Source organism: Helicoverpa armigera, chromosome 17, assembly GCF_030705265.1.
Source record: "Helicoverpa armigera isolate CAAS_96S chromosome 17, ASM3070526v1, whole genome shotgun sequence".
Taxonomy (NCBI): Eukaryota; Metazoa; Arthropoda; class Insecta; order Lepidoptera; family Noctuidae; genus Helicoverpa; species Helicoverpa armigera.
The window spans coordinates 6,008,744-6,033,319 of NC_087136.1; the positions used below are offsets into that span (position 1 = coordinate 6,008,744).

Consider the following 24,576-nt stretch of genomic DNA (forward strand, 5'->3'; position numbering starts at 1 on the left):
CTAGAATAGAAACAAGAGCTATCGAAGATGGTTAGATATTCCTTCTTTGTACGACTTAACACTTCGGTCGGCGCCTTTCATCGAACTTAAATATGCTGTTCAATATGGCTCGCAGCGTGGGCTAAAATTCAACGCATTGCCAAAAGTTTTGAACGTCCCATTGTCTCCCATGGATAACAATGAACGAATGAATTTTGATAGACTGATTTTCTTATGAAATATGCATTTCGGTAATCGATGACAGTAACGAAAATTATTTTTGGATATTGTGCATGACACACAATGAGTATTTGGTTACATACTTATAAAATTAAACGAAAATACAACATCTAGGACAGGAACCACTTTTTTCAAATCACATACATTCTCTAACATTATATCAAGCTACAATGGCATATCGTATACTCGGAATCTGTAAGGAAACCATCACGAACATAAAATTTCTATCTCCCTTTCCTGCTATACGTATCCCAAATGGCCAGCTTTCTTGGCCTTTCTGTTTCACTTGGCTCTGTTCTTGACATCGCTTTTAAAAACCTGACACTCCTTTAAATGTAACAAATTGATATCCACCTACATAAAAATCCTCCCACTTCAGCAAAACCTCAAAATAATGATTACAATGCAATAAGCGCCTCGCAGTCTGAAACATGAGGTTACCAATTACTACCTAAGTTCATAGACACCATCAAACACCTAATGTACACATAGCCTGTCAAAACACTAATACCTAGGCTTTTAGCAGATTGTAAAATTATAGAGATGAGTGTACCTACTTGCTAGACACACACCCGCAGTCTGTTCTTTCAACACGTTAATTACAGGTATTAATTTAGATAATTGCTCAAATTAGTTACTGCCAGTGATATCATGAGGTTCACACTTCATTTCAGAGGGAAACTTTCGAGTTTATTGCTGGTACCTGCGTCATAATTACGCGAACAAAGGCTCCAATTTGGAGTTTGTACATACGAGTAGATACCTATGGTGTCTATTCTTGCCAAAAATGGGGAAAATTGGATCAGAAAATTGGTACCTTTATCATTATGGTTTTCCAATACCGTCATACTCCCAGATAGGGCAATTTGCCAGGAATAAACATTTAATTAATTGTTAATTATATGGAAACATATGACATAATGACAAACGAATTGTAGTCATGTCGCTATTTTCATTGTTTCTATGGATGATTCGTAAATAACTTTCAGCAATGAGGAAAACGCTCTATCGGTACCCCATTTAGGTCATCAAAAATCGACTACATACGAATATAAATAAATTCGTGACTCACCACAAAGCTTCCGCCTAAAGACTCTCATGGCATTGGAGTACGAAAAGCCATCTGATTTCATGGAGCTGAAAAAATAAATGTACCTAAGTATGATTAATTTTTATACAAATCATAACGTGATGTCACTAAGTTCACGTTGTATGGGAGCCTGTTAACCAAAGACGATTAATCTGTCTGTGTCGGCCGTCATTGACCCAATACTCGGCGCTGCTAATGTAAATACTACATACATTGTACCTCCACGCAGAATTTACTTACAGGAGAATATTAGCAATAAAAATTAACCTTCGCCTTGTACTATAAGCCCGAAACTATGTAAGCTTAACATATTCCCAATAAACGTGTTTATGGAAACTTTGTTGTGAATTTTCATGTTTACGGTTGAGGCACGCACAACACGCACTGACACGAGTAAGTCTCTTATGTCTTTTTAGATAAACTTTTGCGTTTACGTTTGTTGTTGTAAAGCAAACATTTTTTATTGTTTTTCTTTGCTTATAAATCTTAACAAAGGTTATATGAATAAAATGAGAGTATGGAAAAATAAAACGTGCAGCGCTGACCTCAAATAAAATTGGGATAAGAGCAGGACAGGAGGATTATGATTAAGTATAACTTAAGATGAATGGAGATATACCTAAGTACCTGTCCAAACATAGTCACAGCTATTTACTAAAGTAATAAGATGCGGAAAATTGCCATAACCAGCATTAAAGTCATTACTTACTTATGATGAGGATACTTTACACTCTACAGAGAAAGCGTTGTGGCTTTTGTGAAAGCAAAGTTCGTAAAAAAATCTCACAGTACAATTATTTTCGCATTTCCTGTGAAAGGATTCTACATCAATAATGTTGTATTTAGTGGTCATTTAGGTAACGAACATTATTAGCGTAACATTTTTGGAGGAAAATTATGATTAATAAATTATTGACTCACTATAAGCAAATATCTATAAACAGCTTTTAAAGTGAAAACCCAACGTACCCAAGTAGTCATTGAAATTACCAGAACTAAATATTTAAGGCAATTACCTATTTATTAAGTCAGTGCATTAACTTCCATTGATTCACTAACAAAGAACTGTTTGTATGAGATTTCCATTAATATTTTTTTTGCTTCTCTCCATAACATGAAGGAAATGTGATGTGTTCATAAACAGCGTCCAGAAACACAGCATGACTCACTAATGCTAGGAAATGGACGACATAAATATTCTAAGCTTTACAAGATGCACACTAGATGTTCATCCTAAATCCAAGAAACAAACATGAAAAGTCTATATTTCGCTTCAGATGTACCTACAAGGAAAATTCTTCCACGGCAATCCAAAACAAATAACGATACTTACCATCGAACCAGTTTTCAAAAATGTTGTTTGCGAAAATGTGCATGAATTTACACTTAAAATTCGTTTTTTTGCAAGCCAAATTGATGTTTGCACAAAAACAAAAAGCGATCGTCATAGCCTTCTAGAAAAATCACTCACTATCAATGTATCCTTTCTAAATTCAAAATACCCAGTTCAAATACTGTTATACTAGGTATATAAGTTTGTACATACTGTTAGAAGGTCAAGTTCGAGGAACACATGGAAAATGTTTTGCTCTAACTGAAACTAAAACAAGATGCACTGTTATGCTTTTCTCGGAAATCAATTCAACGTTCGTTCATCATATACTTACAGCGATAATCTCGAATCATCGTGAGCTTTAAAACTTTTGATGTCCAGTGCACATTCTGTTAATTCTTAAGATTTTACATTGAAACAGAATAATGTTAGTAATTTAGACGTGTTAGTTAAATTCGTGCCGTGTCCGGACGTTCTACTCCTCCACAGATACAAAACTGCAATAAAAATACTCTCATATGTTATCTTCGTGCCTAAACTCTTTAAAGCTTTGCTAGTTTATTGCAGCCTTATATCAATACTGGGTTTTCTCCTTCTCTACATTCATTAAGTCCGAACCATGTGCCTTACGTAGTCGATCGTATTTTACTAATTAAAACGCTGGCAATTCGCTACCGTATCTATTAACTCGTAATCAACTCTCAAGCAATCAGAAATGAATAGTTAAAACTATTCAAATGAACAAGACTATAGGTTGTTGACCACTTAGTTCTTAATTTAAACCGACAAATTACCAACTGTTAACGCTTGAGTAATTACAGTATACCACCTTTTCTCGATCGACTCGGTTTCAAGTAATTTGCTTTAAAACCGTCTTTATTTGAGGTAATCACTACGTTTTGACAGTTTATGTTAGTAAGACAGTTTGCAAATAATTACGTTGGCAAATTAGGTGTGAGGGACGAGGTGTTGGTTGTGCAACGAACCTGCGCAGGCGACGTTGGCTCGTTGCATGCATAATGCTGTCCACAAATTACCAATTACCACCTGTTACGTAAGACCTGCATACAACTTACACTGAGTCCTTTAGCTGTTTGTTTAATTTTAAAGCTAAATATGGATTTGTGTTTGCAATGCGAGTAAATAGTCGGCAGACGTGGTTCGCATTGAACACTTTCATGCGAGTTCTCGTCTATTACTCTTGTCCATCTGTCCAGTTTTATGTAAAGTATTCAGTGCACATATACAATAGTCAGCGCAAGATCAGAATAAAACATAGTTCCTCTTTTCTTGTTACATTTTCCGGTCATACGCTTCCACTATCTTTATTGCACCATCTTTGCCTGTCCTTCTCTCAATAGCCACAGGAATGCCAATGCCAAACGCTATGATTCTTTCTTTGTTTGTATTTTATACTTACGACTTCTAAGCGTTTTTAAAAATCCCAAAAATACGTAGAAGGTAGTGTCCCGTGCGAGGCTGTGTTGCCACTAACTTCTAGATCCATGATATTATCGAAATAAAACTTCCTGGTTAAGTATATTCACATATCTTTAAAACCTCGTGCTTTAGAAATTAGAATACTTATGAATGATTTCATAAGTTTTGATAAAGCTCACTGCAGATAATATCGATATCATTCAACATTCGATTCAGAGATCATCAGATGGGATCGATTACAATTACCAATAATGCCACATGATCCGGCGTTGTTGTATGAATTTATGCTTACGTTTATTACAGTATAAATTTTAAATCTTATTAAGACTTAAATATTTTGTTACCTTATGTATTTAGTATGACAGTCGCATCAAATTCCCCCGGTACGGTGACCGCCTTTCCGCAGAATGATTTGCGCAGGTTCCTCTCCGGAATATTAAGTAAATTGAAATTTATCGTTTAGGAACTACCTAATGCGTGACTCAACTTCCTCCGCCTGAGAGCGTAGGAGACGCACCGACACCCACTAACTACAGATTCTATATTTTCAGATACAATTATCGATTAACGATACTGATATGTCAATCATCCATTGTGCTCCGAATTAATTCATCGGATTGACATTTGAAACAATTGAACTGATTAACCTTTTTGCAAACTACTCCTTTCACTTTATTTTTCCTACTCGACTGTAAGGACGTCGACGAGATTACAAACAATCTCTCAAATCCTTTCGTGCATATTAAGTTTTACCGATGCAGCTCAGCGTATCATTAAGAATTACGTTGGCCATTAATGCGATTGTTTCTGAATGCGAAAGCTTATTGTGTAAGCTCATTCGCGTATTAATACATGTACATTGATTTCAGAGGTTCTTCAGTACGCGAAGCATTGTATGGAGCGGCTCATTGTGTCCATGCTAATGTAATACGATTCAATGCACTCTGATGCAACCATGTCATTCATTAAGAATTGCATAAGGCAAACATTTATGTGAGCGTTTCACAAGTTCTTCCACGGATGACAGATAAGGTACGATAACATTCCTTGTGGAATGTAAGGCACCAGGTATTCGGGTATTAGGGTTGCATTCTTGTGTGGTCCACGGCACGTGTCTATTTATAAATCGTTTGAATTCAATATGCGAGAGGCTATATTTAATGGGAAGGACGAAAAATCTACGACTTCTAAGCGCGGCGTGTGAATTCGAATTACATGTTGTAACGTTCGAAATACTCGATTCGCATAATTGACTTAATAATGGCATCCTAGAATTTAACGAACAAAGAAACAGAAAAATATAAATTAATAGAATCCGTTAGCTGATCTTGAATGATGCTCATGTGGAATCGAGACAACCTCTAGAACATAATTTGGAAGTAATGGCGCGTGTAATGGTAGTATCATTGGGTGTGGGTTGAGAAGCTCGATCAACGACTCGACAAAGCAAGACATACTTCATTGAGCAAACCTAGGGAAATTAATGACTCTTTGTTGTATTTAAAAAGGAGGACACGATGCATGTAAAGCGGTACATTATTGTTGGTTTGTGCATCAATTAATCTCGTGGGAAACAATCGAAGTGAACATTAATTTTAAATAGCTATTAATAAAAATTAACAACGAATTTCATTCCCGTTTCCGCTTGCGTAAAGTCTTGAGACTTTCCATTTCCATCATGTATCATCTGACACCTGCAAAATTTTATAACTTTACTCGAATCTGTTCTTTCGAGATGTATGAAAAACTAGTTAATAAAAATTATTGTTCCTCCTTCTGCTATTTCTTAGATCAATGTAGAAGACCCTACAACCCTGTTCATCCTGTTAAAGATAACTTGTGCTATAATCATATTACATAACAATTAGCTTTGATCGCCAAATAGGTCGATAGGTGACACTATCGCGATAAAACAACTGAAGGATTCATTGATAGAACGGCGCTAACTGGTGATAAACTATTCGAAGTGGCTTTCATTATATCGTGTTAACAACTAATGATTGATCCTTCAAGCTGATAATGGCTTCTTCAGGACGAATATAATAGGTTCCTAGATGAGTGAGATCCTGTTTTCAAATCCCTTTGACACGGGTTTTTGTTTCAGCAAAAATTTGGAAGTCAGTGCCCGTAAGTATCTGCTTCTGCTTATGAAAGTAGATATCCTAGTCCTTCCCTTTACTTTATTCTTAATGCTGAAAATCGATTTCAGCATCAGCTATTTTATTGTTCTACAGATAGAAGTCTCTCAGGCTGACTCTAAGGAAAAAGGAAAACACTAATGTTCAAAAAAGGGGTTCCTCGTCTTTTCTGAGTTTTGAATGTCAAAAACACATTTATAGACTCCGGTTTCATGGTATTTTAGGTATTTGATATTTTCTTAAGACGACATTTAATAAAAACCTACGTCTATACAGATTTAATGTACGTGACACTTATTAACGTCTATCAACATCATGGGTTTTACCAAGTTTAACGACATTTAATAGGCCTGAAACAATGGTCGTATTACAATGTAATAGGTACCTTACAAAATTAGTTATGCCCATGGGTTTGCCTACGTGAAAAGTTCACAGTTTTCCTTGACCAAATGATTTGGTACGGTGCTTAACGAGCTTAGGTACTTGTGGTTTGTAAATTAAATTAAGCACCATAAAATGATGTGGGTTAATCCATTAAAGATTTAATTTTACAACTGCTGCGTCATGGCAGGCTAACAAATAATCGATCCCGAATTTTAAGATTTAAGATTAGGATTTAAAGTATGAGGGAATGACAACAATGCATACCCAGGTAACAATTTCAAAGAAGGCCGAAAGAGAATATGTCGCGACCCATTCAATGTTTCTATAATTAGCTAGGGAGATGCGTGAACGACCGACGCGCCTCGCAGACGGTGAAGGCCGACCAGCGGACATCCAGTGACGAATCAATTTTAAGGCCACCATAACCGATGGGCGTCAGTGCCTACCTATGGCTATGCTACACCCATACGTCACGTATAGCAAAATATACCCGCTCGAATACGAAAAAAACTATTAAATTTACTTACCCAATGCCAACCAAGATAATACTGCATTAAGCTTTTTGACGTATGCAGGCACATTTATGTCCAGTGGCGCCGCCGCCGTGACGCACTTCCTACAACGTCGTTAACCAATCTTGCCTATGCACTATGCTTTTAAGTGCTTGATTTGCATTACTATGTGCTAATTATTTTTAAGATAGCACTTGTCTACTTAAATGTACCTCGGAGATACATTGTTGCAATACAATATGCTATGAAAGGCAATGCATGTCCGGTAAACTTTAAATCGATCTTCAAATTGTCGTCACGCAATTATCTATTTCAGTTCCTTCTACTTTGGGATCTAAAATGTACTTTATGGTATCCAAACTGACTCCAGAGACGTCATATGTATAAATTTGGGCCCACACGTCACGTTTTAATGGATTACAAAACATAATTGTATTATTATCCACTAAGGGCAGTCAAGGTCTCGTTAAACTAAAATGGTATAGAATTGAGCGAGTTCTTATACGGCTAACCGAGAAAATAAATGAGTGGCGCTCGAGAAAAATGACGACCAAATGGTCGCAATTAATTTACCATTATACGAGTAAGAACCCCGACTAATTTGACATTTAAAATTAAAGTGCGGTAGCGTTCAAAGTATATGTGGATCGAATTGAAGTAGGTATAAGTGTATTTCAAATAGAAACGCGTTGAGGTACGCGACTAAACGCATTCCTGTAAGGAGTTTATTCTCGCTTGCTCGCCGAATGCAATCGTGATTAAAGTTGAAACAATGGTCATAGTTCTCAAAGCCCGTGGGTTAAAAAATGTAAGTTATCTGATGAAATAAAGACGGCGAGTGCTTACAAAATGCTTGGCGCCTTTGTTTTGCATTGGGCGGACTGTATTATAGATACTTTAATTCTTTAATCCCACATGTGTGCCGGTATGTTAATTAAGTAAATAAAAATTCCATAGTTTCCAGTTGATCATCGTAAGTATTTAAAGGATAATAAACATTCCTTGAACTTAAACTATTTTATTTAAGTGGAAGTATTACGAATTTATGAACGAAGTAGTAGTAGTACTTATACCTACTATTTTTAATTTCAAAATTCCATGAGACTTGTTCTTTAAATAAGTTTTTCAGTTCTCGTGTCTAACGTTTCTTTTTGATTATTGAACGATTGTAGTTGATCAAATAACGGAAAGGAATTCAATGTCAATCAAAATAATTTACAACTTCTCAATCCAAAACCGCTGTTTTTAAGTGACATCTGAAAAAAGTTACAATCACAACTTCAACTATGAATTGTCTGAATTAAATAATTGTAGCACACATTTCTTAATCGATGTCTCCCAATTGATCTAATAAAGTTATTGAATTACCGAACAAATGGGCGCTGACAGCGATTTGTTAAATAAGAAACACGTGTGAAACGATTTTCATTAAATACAATTTCTGGTCAACATTGCTTCTTCATCATCATCATCATCATCTCAGCCATATTATAGGACGTCCACTGCTGAACATAGGCCTCACCCTTAGATCTCCACAGATACCTAGTAGGCGACCTGCATCCAGCGTCTTCCGTCGACCTTTGTAAGATCGTTTGTCCATCTTGTTGGTGGTCGTCCTACGCTGCGCTTGCTAGTCCGTGGTCTCCACTCCAGCATTTTTCAACCCCATCGGCCATCTGCTCTGCGAGCAACATTGCTTCTTATTGGTATGTAATAGTACCTACCTACTTACGGTATTATCGAAAATTCGGATCAGACCGAATTGTAACTCGGTATCTACATTTTTTAATTAGGCAAGGGTACTCTATCTTTGGCATGATCTTTGGCCTGAACTTCAGCACCGTTTCAAGAACGTTTACATACTCTTAATAGCTATATCTGTGTATTCAAGGGTTTTTCGCCAATATGGACACATAAAACTAATAAAAATATATAAATGCATCGTAAAAAATCAAGTAAGTAGTTAGTTACTGGGAGACGACGCGACGCACAGAAGCTGCATCAAACAGATGCAATTTTATTATTGTCATAACATTTTAGATTTAGATTTGAGATTATTCGTCGGTAAGCAAAATTAACCACAGCACGGTATTTAGGTTGCATTTAAGAATGCAGAGTTAGTTGTTGCAATAGAGTTGCGAATGAGCCGTGAACCAAATTGTCTGGATACATAAAACAACCATATCGTAAATTGTTCTTAATTCAGTCTAGGTAAATACGAATGTACTGTCTAGTGTCTAGACCGAGTTCTACACTACTCGTTAACGTCTGATAGTTTGCGTAATACTATATAATATATTGCATTCCGTGGTGAAGTTCTCTTAAGTTTAGAAATTGAATCGGGTCAAGCTCTTATCATTAGTTCAGTAGATTGTAGCGACACAAAATGCTACTTAGCGTCTTCTAACTTTGCAAATTCTCCGACAAAGGTGTCCAGTAAGTTTTTCACCAGCCATTACACGGCTAAGGAAAAACTTAATATAAGGAGGAAAGGTTACTAAATGAAAATTGAGGAAAGGTTCCTAAATAAAATTACTTTTAGATAAACTGGTATATGTGAATACGTGCAACTAGTGCAACAAATCCGCTGATAGGACAAATTTTAATTCAAAGAAATATGTTCTGCGTCATTCATTAAATTATGCATATTGGAATTTACCTGAAGGTTTTTTGTGAAACTGATAGTTATTATTTTTTAATAAAGAATCGGAATAATTAATTGTTCGAAGAACAGGTAATAAATTCAGTTATTTTATCTAAGCTTTTCCTGCAATACGATGTGCATGTCTAAGTGTGTTTACCTTCTTATAAACCTGTGGACTGAGTTTAACAACAGTTAGGTCAGATATCAATACACTACCTCAGTCCTAAACTAGGAATCCTCAACCAGTGTGCCATCAAATCGAAACATTCACAGATTCCGAATCACAAACAAATACCTACTTTCACATTACCAGTATGCATTAGTAGTAAATATTTTATTGATAGGATAGCACACTTCACGTGGTCATAAGCCCATAAAGTTTGAGAGACGAACTAGAGTCAGCGCGTGCCATGAATCTCGATGAGCCGCGGCGCCACTTTTGCATATTAGTATGAAGGAGGCATAGCTAATTATTTAAAACGTGCCGTGTAGTTTAGTCTTCCATGGAGGTACTTGCTTATTCCGCGCAAACTCTGTGTCAATATGTTCTTAGAAGATATAACAAAATCAATTTAATGAACAGTTACTTATCAGAATTTTTGAAGTTTTTTTACAAGCTTAACCTGTATAATTCCGTTTTTGTTAAAAAAAGTCTGTATTATGTTCTATGTTATCTTATGTAAATCACGCCACTTTTACTCGTTTTATGACCACTAAACATTATGTTTCAGTATTCATAAGTGAACACATTAGCTGTCAACATGAGAAAGTGAAACTTTCCGCCATCAATCAAGATCTATTCTCATACTGAGTACCTACTAGTATATTTTACCGCGACAAATTCATCGTCCTGCCACAAGTCTAGATTTACAACTGAGAAGTTAGAACACCGGCTGTGTCGCCATCACGTCATTATGTTTTATACCTGACATAGTAAAACGACGTTCTGGAGCGATTTCACTACAGATTTGCATATGAATGTCATTAGACAGCAAGCAGGAAGTCAAATGTGGTCATTAATCAGCAGCTAATCATTACAATCATTCAATAAAAATGTTCCGACTTATACGACATCGTTTACTACTCATGTTACACTATTTTACGACGATAGTAATGGACATTAATGCTCCAAACATGATATGTAGACCCTTAACGTCGCTTGAATTCACGAAAGCACAGCTATATCCATAATACCTTCCAATTAAGGACTGGATTGGAAGGGCCATAATATTCACGAACCTTACAAAATGAACGCGCTAGATTGCTCGTTTCATATTGCGGAAATGTAAGGACTTTAGAACTGTACGGACAATACATGTGAGTAACAGTTTGAAATGTTATTACATTAAGATTTAGAGTGGTTGTGAAGTGCTGGTGACATCACGAGTGGCGCCGCTGCGCACCAATTGTCGGCAATTGTCTCGTGGTAGTCCTACTAGAGCATGTCGCACATACAATTTGCTAAACGACCTAATGAAATCATTGCACAGTAATAATTATATTTACTCCCATTGTATAAGGGCGTTGTAAAACGTTAATTGACATAACCGGTCGCCTTGTGTTTTTATTTATAAATAAATACGACTGAAGGTCGTCGCTCTCATCAATCAAGACGTTTGCATCAATTAGCTTTTGAGAGTTAACTGCAAGACTGCAGCGTAATCTGATATGCTCCCATATTGTTGAACATTACCCACTTGCGGGGCTTAATTGGATGTATGTACATGACATTTTGAGAGGCTATTGAAGTTTTGTTTTTATTCTAAGGGAGATAAAGAACTTTATGGGCCTCGATTTGATTACGCGGGTGGTCAAACGAACGAGAATTTCTCGGATGGATAATTGTCGTCACACGAACTGACTAAAGGTGTAATAAAGCATAAAATGAGAGATTGTAGACGGAAGGGATCCAGACGACCTTCATTCGAAATGGGTCGAATATAATTTAAAGAATAAATATAATAATATAAACTGTATGTATATAATCTGTCCGTGAGAGAAAATTTACATATGACATTTACGTAGGATTTGTAAATATTAATATCTAAGTACTTATTATTAAATATTAGCTAGCTGGGTAGCTCCCCGCTTCACTTCGCAATAAATACCTATTTTATTTTTTACACACACACTGTTTAATCTGCGATCAAGATCCTACCGTATCCAAAAACAAACACTACAGTTTCGGAATAAAATGACCCTAAGGAGCTATATTATCTCGTCGCTACAAAATCGTTTTGTCTCCAAAACAATAATTGCGTTGAACAGCACTTTGCATAAGGAAGCACATCAAAGCACATTCACCATAATGGGTATGGTGCAAGCAGTTTTAGGAGCATCTTATTTCCATTAGCACCAGCAAACTGATACACAAACACTCAGGCACTCCTCATAAACATTATTTTGAGATTTAGGATGCATCAACGTCCAATAAAAATATCATTACAGACCTTTTCAGACGTTTGTGTGAATGCCTAACGTTTAATATTTGTTTTATGTGAACTCAGGCGCCTCTTTTGTGACTCAGCTTTGGGTACTGTTTAGCACAGATTCACGAGTCTTATCAAATAGCACGTAAGATTATATAAAATTCATATTCATATGCACTTAATGTAAGGAAATGCTTTTTTTGGGTTAGATCACGTATCATCATGGACTTAAATTCAACGATTTTATCGTGATTATTTGTTCAAGATGGCCTTATGTACCTACTAAACTCTATGTACTGTACTCTCTTATATGTATAGTCCCCTACGTACCTACTTTCCCTCTCGAAATCTTATATTCTCCACCTCTATGATATGCCTGAATTTAACGAATGTGAATCCACCTATCCACCTGTACAGCAAAGTATTGCGGGGTGAAAAACCAAAAAGGAAAATTGATGGTACAAATGCGCTATTCGAAAAATATTGTCCTAGTAGGTACGGCACTAGAGGTTATAGACACAGAGCCACCATGTCTCGAGAAATGCAAATTCGCGTTAGTAAAACTAAAACTGTTGATAATCTAGACTTGGACAGGCGCCAAAGAAACGGGCTTCTAAATTAGACGAAAATGCACTGTATCTATTTGCATTAATAAAACTGCTATGTAGATACCCACATTTGAGCATGTTTGTAGTTGTTACTAGGCAGATTCTGATATTCCCAGTGTTCTGTCTGCACGCTAAAACTTCCATGTCTTATTATTTTTAGCCTTCACTCAACCAATTTTATGTAATTTAATAACTAATAAGGTAAATGGTCACATAATAATATTAGCGAGATATTAAAAACGCATCAAGACCTTCATGGTACTTCGAGGAAAAAACACTGTTTTGGTCGTTTTCTTTTGATTTCGCAGGTTAGATTTTCCTCGACTTAACGTCGATATCCTCAAAATAACACTAATAAAGGTAGAGATACCAATCATATTATGCTATTTCCAAATATAGAAACAAAAGTCCCTAATTAAAAGGAAAAAATACAGTCGACTTCCAAAAACGATACACAATGCCAGACACGGCTACCTAATACCAACTTACCAAGCGTTTCAATGCACTGAAATGTTTCTGGGTGGGCAACTATTACAGAGATGTATTGAATAGACCAGTCACAGCGACTAGGTACTTAAAGAACCAAGCTAGGAGTACCTAGTCTTCTACGCCTAGGAAATTATAGGTGTAATGCGAAATTATTGGAATAAAAAAAAAACAACAACAAAAATTGCACTTCCGAATTGGCTCTCTTGCTGGCAAAAATTGTCTGAGCAAAAATTCACATCTTAGAGTCAACGCTCCGAGTCGCCTAGGCACATCCGCCGAGTCCACATCTTTGTCACCGCAAAATTCACTGGAAATGCAATTAAAAATATTGGCGTGTTGTCAAAGAGATCCCACATCATTCGGATGTCGATACATTGCGGCAGTACGGTCTATTTTTTATAAATTCAGTGTCGACCGACGTTTTGAGATCAGTCAAAAATAACCAACATGTACCTAGATAGTTTGCGGTCTATGCTCCAGTAGCCGCGATCGTTCAAGCGGAAGATATCGTGATTTTATTACATCGTTAATACTCACAAACGATAATATTAATACTCAGAAGTAAATAAAACATTTGGTTTACCCAAATACATATAGGTACCCAAAACAAAAAGAAATCGAGTTGCCGATAAGGAGGTAAAATACCATTGAAATATAAAATAAAGACCTATCTATAATGTGGTTCGCAAATACCTAAAAAGGAATGTTTTAATAAATTGTTTTAATCTTATTTTAAGATCAGTAACTATTAATTATAAGTTTTATAGAAACAAAGGAGCCGATATTCTAGCAAATTAAATTGTCGATTTCATGGTAATAATAAAATGACTAACTGCTAGGTTCCTAATCCAATTATAAACCTATCAATAACAGCTATGTTCGTAAATTAATAAGAGGAAAGAAACCTAATGAACTAACCAATCAAAAATTCAATTGCGATTCCAAACAACAAAATTAAGTTTTCGATGAAATAGGTCTTAGAAATAATGTGATTTTGGGGAAAAAACCCAGTTCGTCAACCTTTCTGAAATTGATTGAACCTTTCTAAAACTATTATAATATGGTCTAACTAGAATGTAGGTCTTACCAATAAAAACCTTAGGTATATAGCTATTTTTCTTGACGTATTCATAATATAATTTTATGTTTCGTATTCTCGCAGGCTCCGACTTACTCATATAATCGAAAATAGAATAACAAAACTAGAACCAGACAGCCAGACTCGACAAATCATCTGTGTGAAGGTACTCAAGTGCCTATTGCGCTTGCCGGGTTCGCTCTTGAATATCAAAACTTTTGTTATTTATTACTAGCCGGTATTACTCATTACAATACAAACGTAGGTACACATTTATAGTAACATCATTTTATATATTTTTTGTTTTTAATAAAGTACATTACGTGAAATGGAAAAATGGATAGGAATTTGGTGACCATAACAACGATACATATGTAGGTACCAGACTAGGGCCACAAAAGTTATTACAGTATCACTGAATTATCTTGATACTAGCGTCATCTAGCGTTGAGTCAGAGGTATTCTGTGATACTAATTACTAGTCCCGGTACCTAATCGGGAGTGGCCGACATTAAAATTCCACGTCAGGGTGGATTTGAGAAAACTTTGATTTGGATCCAGGGGCCCGATTCTCCTAATTTTACTTAAGCGCCATTCGATTGACGTTCGACTCGATTCGACTGAGACCCAATCCCGACTCGATTACGATTGAAGCGTATGTGGCATTCCGCTATTTTTTCTTTGAAATAAACGTTTTTATACTTTTCTGTCATTCAATAATGAATCATTTTGTCTGCAAATGGTTTACGATTGCAAAATGATTGTACAGCAAACTACCGTAGGTATAGACCAAAATCATCAAAATAGCAGACCAATCGCACACCAATCAAATGTCAATCGAATACGATTGGTCTTTTATTAGTAGCAGAATGCCCGATATGGTTAAAACTGCTATTACGATCATATTGCGATTCGATTTCTATTCGATTTTGACATTATTAACTTAGGAGAATCGGGGCCCTGTAAACATTTTACCTAGTTCGTACTACTCTGGTCTTATCAGTATCTTATGAGATACCTATTTAGCTTAGAACTTGATCATAAAATCTACAGTTTCTTGAAACCCATATTTCTTAAAATGCGCGATTACGCGCCACGAAAATGCCTGCGGAAAATTGCGGAACTTCTTTCACTGAGATGGCATAGATAACCCTACATTTGGGTCTAAACAAGGCGGCTATTTTCTGTTTTAGAATTAAACTATGTAAAAATGTAAAAGAAAGTCATACAAAACTTAAGAACATACTTCATTGTAAATTACTCAATAATGCCCATGGAACTTTGTATGCCTCTACCAAAATAAGTGCGGTGCTGTATTATAATGAAATTGCAATAAGTTTTACTTAATAAAATAAAGTATTTTTAGTATTTCCTATTTGTATATACAGTCATTCCCTCGCTGTATATTATCAAATTATCTGCATACAGATTAATACGCAGGTGTCTAAGCAAATATCTTTCAAAACATTTGTAAAAAAAATAAACACTTGTCTATTATCCTTGTTTTCTTTCGTTTCGATTGGTTACATTTTATTACCTGCAACAATGCGAGGTGCTGATTGGTGTTATCGTTCTACAACCTTAATTGAACCAATAATCATTTAGTTTGTAAACGGAAACAAACCATGTGCTAACATGGCGATTTTTCATCATTCTTCGCATGTCGTTTGATAATTATTGCGTGGCTGTTATGGGAATTTGGTTTAATCGTGCAATATTTTATCTTTTTGACACATTTTCTTTGTTTTGTTCAATATAATTATATCGAGTAAAAAATGAGTGTGGACGCTTATGGCCCGAGCTCACAAACACTCACGTTTTTGGACACTGAGGAAGCGGATCTTATTGGGGCTGATACTCAGGGCTCCGAATTCGAATTTACTGACTTCACCCTTCCTTCGCAAAGCCAAACACAGGCTTCCCAACATGACCATGGGTTGACATCTTCAAATCAGGTTAGTGAAAACATAGTACAATATTTTTGTTTTCCCTCTAACCTTATTTTGATGAATACGTAACTGCGTTAAGTGCCTAGGATAGTAGTTTATTGTGCTTTGTTTTGATTTCAGGTGAATGGTTTGGGTCGTTCCGATTTATCATCCAAAATTTCTAATGTGACTAATGCCATCGCGGAATTGCAATTTGAGGAAGAAGATGAGGCCTTGTACAGCAAGGAGTTGCCTGACCACGCGTGCAAGTACTGTGGCATTCATGATCCTGCCACTGTTGTCATGTGCAATATTTGCAACAAGTGGTGAGTCACTATCCCATATTTGTTACATATAAGAAAACTGTATGATAAGTGTCACGTCATTATTTTTTGGGGTTTTATACACACTCCTCAGTTACCTGTTAGATTGAAGAGGTACTTGAATAAACTGATAACATACCCAACGTTAGTCATTTCCCATTTGACAGCCTGCACATTGTTGTTATGGTATTCTGCATAACATGAACTTACCTACACCTGAAGGTCAATATGCAATTTATCACTATTTATGTATTATTTGTCATAAAACATTTACAATATTTAAGAAAATATGTGCATGCAACTTTTGTAATATTTCCACAATACTTTTGTAAATAACATTGCTTCATTCACTGCAAGTATAAGCTACTTGCAAATATAGTAGTATAATGTTGTAAATATAGGACTTGAAATCAAACATAATTCAGGTTACAAGTCAATTAGATAATTCTGGTACAATCTCATGACCTTGAAATGCAGTGACTGTGCAATTTAATATAAAATTATTGCTAAGCCACTAATTATATTAATTAAGGTATTAAGAAAAAACAGATATTAAAGCTTGATTTATTCCAACATGTACTAAGATTGTATCTTTATAGGTTCTGCAATGGACGTGGCAACACGTCAGGCTCGCACATCATCAACCATTTAGTGCGTGCCAAGCATAAGGAAGCCGCCTTGCACAGAGATGGTCCACTCGGAGAGACATTGCTTGAATGCTACTCTTGCGGTGCCAGGAATGTATTTGTTCTTGGCTTCATACCAGCTAAGGCGGACTCTGTTGTTGTGTTGCTATGCAGGTAAGAAAACCCAATAAATTATTCTTATAAACATTTCCAAATGACAGCTTAATCTTGTTGATTGTTTTGCATTATACTGAATGGATCATGCAAAAATTTTGGTTTATTATACTCTGGCAAATGGACAGCAAAATAGAAAGATAGTTATATTTTACCACTCCTAATTAATAATATCCTAATTAAGCTAATTAGCATAGTAAAATGTCATCTGCTGTATACGTAATGCCTGAATAATTGAAACTAGCACAAATATTTATTTTCCGCTATTTAATATTAGATAGAAGCATTGTTTTAGTATAGATTTATAGTAAAATGTTCTCTTTTCAGACAACCCTGTGCGGCTCAAAGCTCCTTGAAGGATATGAACTGGGATCAGGAGCAATGGAAACCATTGATATGTAGGTTTCATAATTCTTTCATATTTATTTTTATATTAAAAACTTCTTTCTATTTTAATTATTCAAATAAGTTATGTCATAAAACCTACTTTACCAATCAATTTATTACGAAAGACGATTATATGTAGAGCGACATAATTATTATATAATAATGGAAATGTTATGTTTATTTTGCAGCTGACCGAGCCTTTCTATCCTGGCTGGTGAAAGTGCCTTCTGAGGCTGAGCAGATGAGAGCTCGTCAGGTAAGACCCTTACAGCTGACCAATATAAGTTTCATTAATAAATGAAAAGTACCTTTTTGACCATAGTTCTACTCATAATACAATGAAAATGTAAACATGAATGTAACGAGAAATACTTCTGCTTCCTATTGCATTTTGTCTTGTCACAACTACAATACCCAAAATATTGATACATTTTGATAATTTATATCTAAGAGAAACTTCAAGAAGTTGTATTGTTCTTTGTAGGTGACTCCGCAGCAAATTGGCCGCCTTGAAGAATTGTGGCGCGACAACGTGGATGCTACCTTCCAAGATTTGGAAAAGCCTGGCGTCGATGAGGAACCTCATCAAGTGTTGTTGAGGTTAGTTATCAAATAGTTACAAAATTTCCATGTTTCACATTAAATTAGTAGGTCCCGGTAACATTTGATTATCTTTAGCAGTCAGCTTAGAAACCAAAAAGTCTGCCAGTTTTGCCAAGGGATATTGGGTTGCCTGGGTAAAAAGGCTAGACAGATGATCATACCTAGTACCTTAAATAAATTATGAAATCAGGCGTTACTTTGCGGAAATCGATGACATAAAATGTTAGGAAAAATTAAGCGTTAATTCCGCGAGACAATAAATCGTACCTAACATATTATCTGTAGGGAAATGTTCTGTTCAGTTCAATGAACATTTAACTGTATTATAAATTATAAATAGTGACTTCCATTAATTTATTTATTTTCATTTTCAGATACGAAGATGGCTACCAATACCAAAACATCTTTGGTCCGCTAGTGAAGCTTGAAGCGGACTATGACAAGAGGCTGAAGGAGTCTCAAACTCAGGAGGGCATTGAAGTTCGCTGGGATGTAGGCCTCAACAAGAAGACCATTGCATACTTTACGCTCGCTAAAACTGATAGCGATATGAAACTGATGCATGGTGATGAGCTGAGATTGAGGTAACTATGTCCTACTTTCATTTGTAAAAAATACACTATGTATAAAAAACCTATAATATGAAACTATGGGTTTTCAAATATTTAAATTATACAAACAAATGTATTGTTCAATTTCAAGTTCATTTTCAGCTGTAAAATCCCCAAATCGATCAATGGTGGGCAAGTTTAAGGCTGATTAACCACCCGCCTTTATTGTACCTACTAGCTAAACGAAATCCGTAAACAATAGAATAATGATGAACTGCAAGTCGTAATTTCAAGTAAAAATGCAGCCATCATTATGTCTATTATTACATTGTGTTCATGGCAAAAATGTCCCTACATGTTTATTATTATTTATTTATTACCAACATAAAATATTAAAACCTTTTTAATAGGTATGTAGGTGAGCTGCATAAAGCGTGGTCGGGCGTCGGCCACGTGATCAAGGTGCCGGATAACTACGGCGATGACGTCGGCCTGGAACTAAAGAGCGGCGCCGGCGCACCTTTAGACTGCACCTCCAACTTCGTAGTCGATTTTATATGGAAGAGCACTTCCTTTGACAGGTTTGTGATATGTATTGAAATTATGTATGTAGGTTAAGAGGACGAATTGGAATTTTTGGCGCCAAGGATTTCAATTTTTCTCAGTAAATACAAAACGGATCAAAATACAACTTGGTTACCTGAAAGTTCATAATATAAACCTTATTTTGTTAGAAGTAGAAACATGATTAGGTAACTTTTATAACGGAGAAAAATATATCAAACATACCTCTTTTTAAAAAGAGATTCACATATTATGGGCATACGGGACCGATTTAAACCTAAACTTTTTAAGTAGTTGAGTATATACATACTCTTTAAAATTGTAGAAGGAATTTTTATCAAATTATCATTTCTAAATAATAAAATTACAAAACCATTTTGTCGCTTACGACTTTTAGTTATAAGCTAGCGCGCGTATTGTTATCCTCGCTCCGCTCAGACGCTCCGACCCCTTTTGGCGCCTTAGATGCGTGTGCCGGTTATAGAATTATTGTTGACCAATTCCTCGCCTTAACTTTAGTCAACTTTCTTGGCAAGTCTGAAATAAAATGTTAAATAGATGAAGAACGAAATAATCCACTTGCACCAATACATTATGTATGTATACTGGATTTGAATTATACATGTTACTGAAATTGTCTGTCTATACTTGACAAGAACTATTTCTGTGCTGTTGTGGAATTTTGATAAAAATCAAAGTAGGTGCAAAACTTACTTGCGCGATAACGTTAAAATACTGTTACTATTGTTATGTTCTTAATTGGAAATCCTAATCTTGAACATTTGAAAACTATTGCTAGTTTAACTCTACTGTTATTTGTTTTAGGATGCAACTAGCTCTGCGCAAGTTTGCCGTGGACGATTCTTCGGTGTCAGGCTACATTTACCGCCGTCTCTTAGGACATGAAGTTGAAGAGGTCCTGTTCCGTGTTCATCTGCCGAAGCACTTCAGCGCTCCCAACTTGCCTGATCTCAACCGATCTCAGGTAAACTGACCTCTAAATTATAATACTATTATAATTATGAAATAAATTCACAATTACATCTAATCAATTTGTTAAATTGCAATTACATGGTAAATTGGTTTATTTGGATAGGTGTGTCTGTACACTTACCCACCTTTGTAGTCCCCAAAAACACATTCATGTACATATATCATCTTATTTTTATGTATTCTTTCAGGTTTATGCAGTAAAACATGCTCTGCAGCGTCCTCTCTCGCTCATCCAAGGCCCGCCAGGAACAGGTAAAACTGTGACCTCAGCTACGATTGTGTACCAACTCGTTAGGCAGAATAGTGGCCCAGTACTCGTCTGTGCTCCGTCGAACACTGCCGTCGACCAACTCACGGAGAAGATTCATAGAACTGGCCTCAAAGTCGTCCGACTTTGCGCCAAATCTCGTGAAGCTATGGAGTCTTCTGTTTCTTTCTTGGCACTCCACGAGCAAGCTAGAGCCTTAGGATCAGCAGACAGCGAGCTGAGGAAATTGACCAGATTGAAGGAAGAAGCTGGAGAATTATCCGCCGCTGATGAGAGGAGGTACCGTGCGCTACGTCGCGCCGCTGAGCGACGTCTGCTCGACGCGGCTGACGTCGTGTGCACCACGTGCGTCGGCGCCGGGGACCCGCGCGTCGCCCGCATGCGCTTCCAGTCCATCCTCATCGATGAAGGCATGCAGTCTACTGAACCTGAGTGCATGGTGCCTGTCGTGTTGGGCGCCAGGCAGCTCATCCTCGTCGGAGATCATTGCCAGCTTGGCCCGGTAGTCATGTGCAAGAAAGCGGCTAAGGCCGGACTCAGCCAGAGTCTTTTCGAGCGTTTGGTTGTCCTTGGCATCCGTCCATTCCGCCTTGAAGTCCAATATCGTATGCACCCTGAACTATCGCGGTTCCCTTCTGATTTCTTCTATGAGGGGTCTCTGCAAAACGGAGTGAGTGCAGAGGAACGTCGTTTGCATAAAATTGATTTCCCCTGGCCAAGGCCTGACCGCCCTATGTTCTTCTATGTTACGCAAGGACAAGAGGAGATTGCTGGATCAGGGACATCTTATTTGAATAGAACTGAAGCCGCTAATGTGGAAAAGCTAACAACAAGATTTTTGAAAGCGGGCGTGCGTCCCGAGCAGATCGGAATCATTACACCTTACGAGGGACAACGATCGTACCTCGTGCAGCATATGCAGTATCAAGGTAGCTTACATGCTAAACTGTACCAAGAGATAGAAGTAGCCAGTGTAGATGCCTTCCAAGGCAGAGAAAAGGATATAATCATCATGTCCTGTGTACGATCTAATGAACATCAAGGAATCGGCTTTTTGAGCGACCCACGTCGTCTCAACGTAGCCCTCACCCGCGCCAAGTATGGGCTTATTGTGGTCGGCAACCCTAAGGTATTAAGTAAACAGCCGTTGTGGAACCATTTGCTAGCTTTCTACAAAGAACGTCGCGTTCTCACCGAGGGACCACTTTCCAACCTAAAAGAGTCTGCGATTCAGTTCGCGAAACCAAAGAAGCTGGTGAATGCTCAAAACCCGGGTTCACACTTCATGTCGACGTCGATGTTCGACGCGCGCGAGGCGATGGTGCCGGGCTCGGTGTACGACCGCGCGCGGCCGCTGCGCGACCCGCTGGCCTACGTGGGCCCCGAGCGCGCCGCGCTGCTGCCCGTGCTGCCGCCGCCGCCTTCGCCGCGCACCGCGGCCTGCCGCGCCCGCCGCTGGCGCCCGCCCGCGCCGCCCGCCGCCGCCCGCCGCGCCTGTCGCAGGAGCCGCTGTCGCAGCAGCCGCCGCTGTCGCTGTCGCAGGGCGCGTCGCAGCCGGACTTCAGCCAGGAGTCGGCGGCGCCCGACTGCCCGTCGCAGCCCGACGGGCTGCTGTCGCAGGACTCCACGTACCAGGGCGGGTTCCGAGCGCGCTGCAGCCAGTACTGAGAGCGCCGGGCGGACCGCCGCGGGGCCGCGCCGCAACAGCCGACCTGTCCCGAGGGACGGGTCCACGGTACTGACGACAGACGCCGATGCGCACCGCTCGCCCGCTGCGACGACCTTCAGCCGGGTGTTCAGACGGAGGATTCCCCGCGGTGCGTTACTACCGCGGGTTGAATCGGTTGCGCCGGCGGCGGGATCCGACCGCGACTTTGTTAGTCTTCGCCCATCGACCGTATTGAAGAGTGAAAACTCAAACTTAGAAATTGTGTCACGCGCGGAGCATACTTGAGCAGCAAGTTTCGTTGCCTACAGTTAAATGTAACCGTTCCATTACAGGGATAGAATTTTTGTATAGGATGTTGAAATAAAACTGATGTTACTCAACTGCAAGGGCTAACTAAAATAATACAGGCTCAATGAGCAAATTGGTTGTAAATGTTAAATGTATTTCCATTAGAAACATGCACCAAATCGACATTGCTATAAACTTGTTGCAATCCTCTATAACTACACGCGTTACTATGAAACAATTAGAAACGAGTAGACAATGACATGTCTAAGGGAAGAATCAAGATGGCTCGGAACGAGTTTCGAAGGCTTGGAGGATGCAAATTTACGAAGGAACAAGGATGGATGAATTATGTATAAATTTTATAAAAAAACGTATGTTATAACAACACTTCATGAAATTATGAGGTAACTATAATTCCTATTTTGGAAGGATTATGCGGGTCAATTTATTATACCGAAAAATCAATAAAATAGTATATAGATGTATTATTAAAATCATTCTTAAATTTTTATTTCAGTTTTAAAGACAAGACTTGTTTTCTCGTTTCTAGGTGTATTATTAGCAAATCTCAATGTACCATAAAAATGCGGGTACGCGAACGCACACCACCTCAGTTCGCATAGTAGACTTTTAAATTCTATTTTACTTTATCATTAAAAAAAAAAAGAAAATGTTAAGCCATTTAGTCAGTTTATAATTTATTAGGCGACACATTGTAATTCTAGTAATGGTTTGTTTTCGTCATGGGGAAATTCACAATGTTCATATTTAACTTCATTATCATTGACGATATCAAACAGTGTCAGATCTACATGTTAGACAACCAGTATCAATGTTAAACGGGTCTATATTGTTTTTCCTTCTCATCCAACTTTTACACAATGAACTTAAAGAATGGTATCGACCATGTTTAGCGACTTTACCAATAAATTTACTGTGTGGACCGCTACATGTACAAATTATATGATTTTATATTTTTCCTTTTGTTTCAACTATGAAATACTAAGTCAAAATTCTTAGTTTCCTGTGAATATGTGCTCTAAACATTCCTTGTGGTACTTTTTGAAACTTCTTATTTTTACCTCTATTACTTTGTTATAAATAGGATATCAAACTAGTGTTACCTGACAAAACTGTTTGTTATCCGTAAAAATGTGATCGTAAAAGCTTCTTCAAGGATTTTAATCTGTTAAATCCATTTCATGTTGTTATGTTTATAATGAACTGTCTTAGATGGTTTTTACACATTTTTGTTTGTGAAGGAAAATCAATAAAGAATGTCATAAGTATAATGCAGTTTTATTTGTAAAATAAAATAAAATAAAATAAATACGACACTCCAAAATTTTAACGCAGTAGCCGATGGCATAAAAATAATAGACAAAAGTTCTCTTTGCCTCCTGGGGTCACCAGTACTAGAAGAGTCATTTTCGGATTTTATTGAGAACAAAATTCAAAATTTCAATGATATTTCGGAAAGGTTATTCAAAATTAATATACATTCAGCCATCACCATCCTACGATACTGCTGCTTTGGCCCCAAATTAACCTACATCTTGCGTGCTTCTCATTTATGGAAGCACATCAACCTTTTGGATCAAATTGATAAAATAATTCGACACACACTTTCATCAATTTTAAATGTGGCCTTGGACGACAAAGCTTGGTCTCAAGCTACACTTCCCATCCGTATGGGAGGGCTTGGCGTCCGCAAAATTTCCAGTATTAGTTTACCGGCATTTATTTCCTCCGTCCATGGCACTGACAAATTGATCAGGAAAATCCTACCTATTACACTGATCAATTTTGAGGTGCCATGCCTGGCGGAGGCTATTAAT

The 24,576-nt window shown here is 37.4% G+C and overlaps 1 protein-coding gene across 1 annotated transcript; it reads left to right on the forward strand.

Moving 5' to 3' along the window:
* Positions 1–15,948: 15,948 nt before the first annotated feature.
* On the forward strand, positions 15,949–24,030 carry LOC110374361 (regulator of nonsense transcripts 1). The gene is given in 11 exon segments (XM_021332038.3): positions 15,949–16,319; positions 16,434–16,618; positions 17,215–17,415; positions 17,743–17,813; positions 17,991–18,058; positions 18,287–18,402; positions 18,780–18,989; positions 19,367–19,537; positions 20,346–20,505; positions 20,702–22,195; positions 22,198–24,030. Coding segments are annotated over 11 exon segments (3,108 nt in total). The 5' UTR covers positions 15,949–16,139; the 3' UTR covers positions 22,450–24,030.
* The last annotated feature ends 546 nt before the right edge of the window (positions 24,031–24,576 follow it).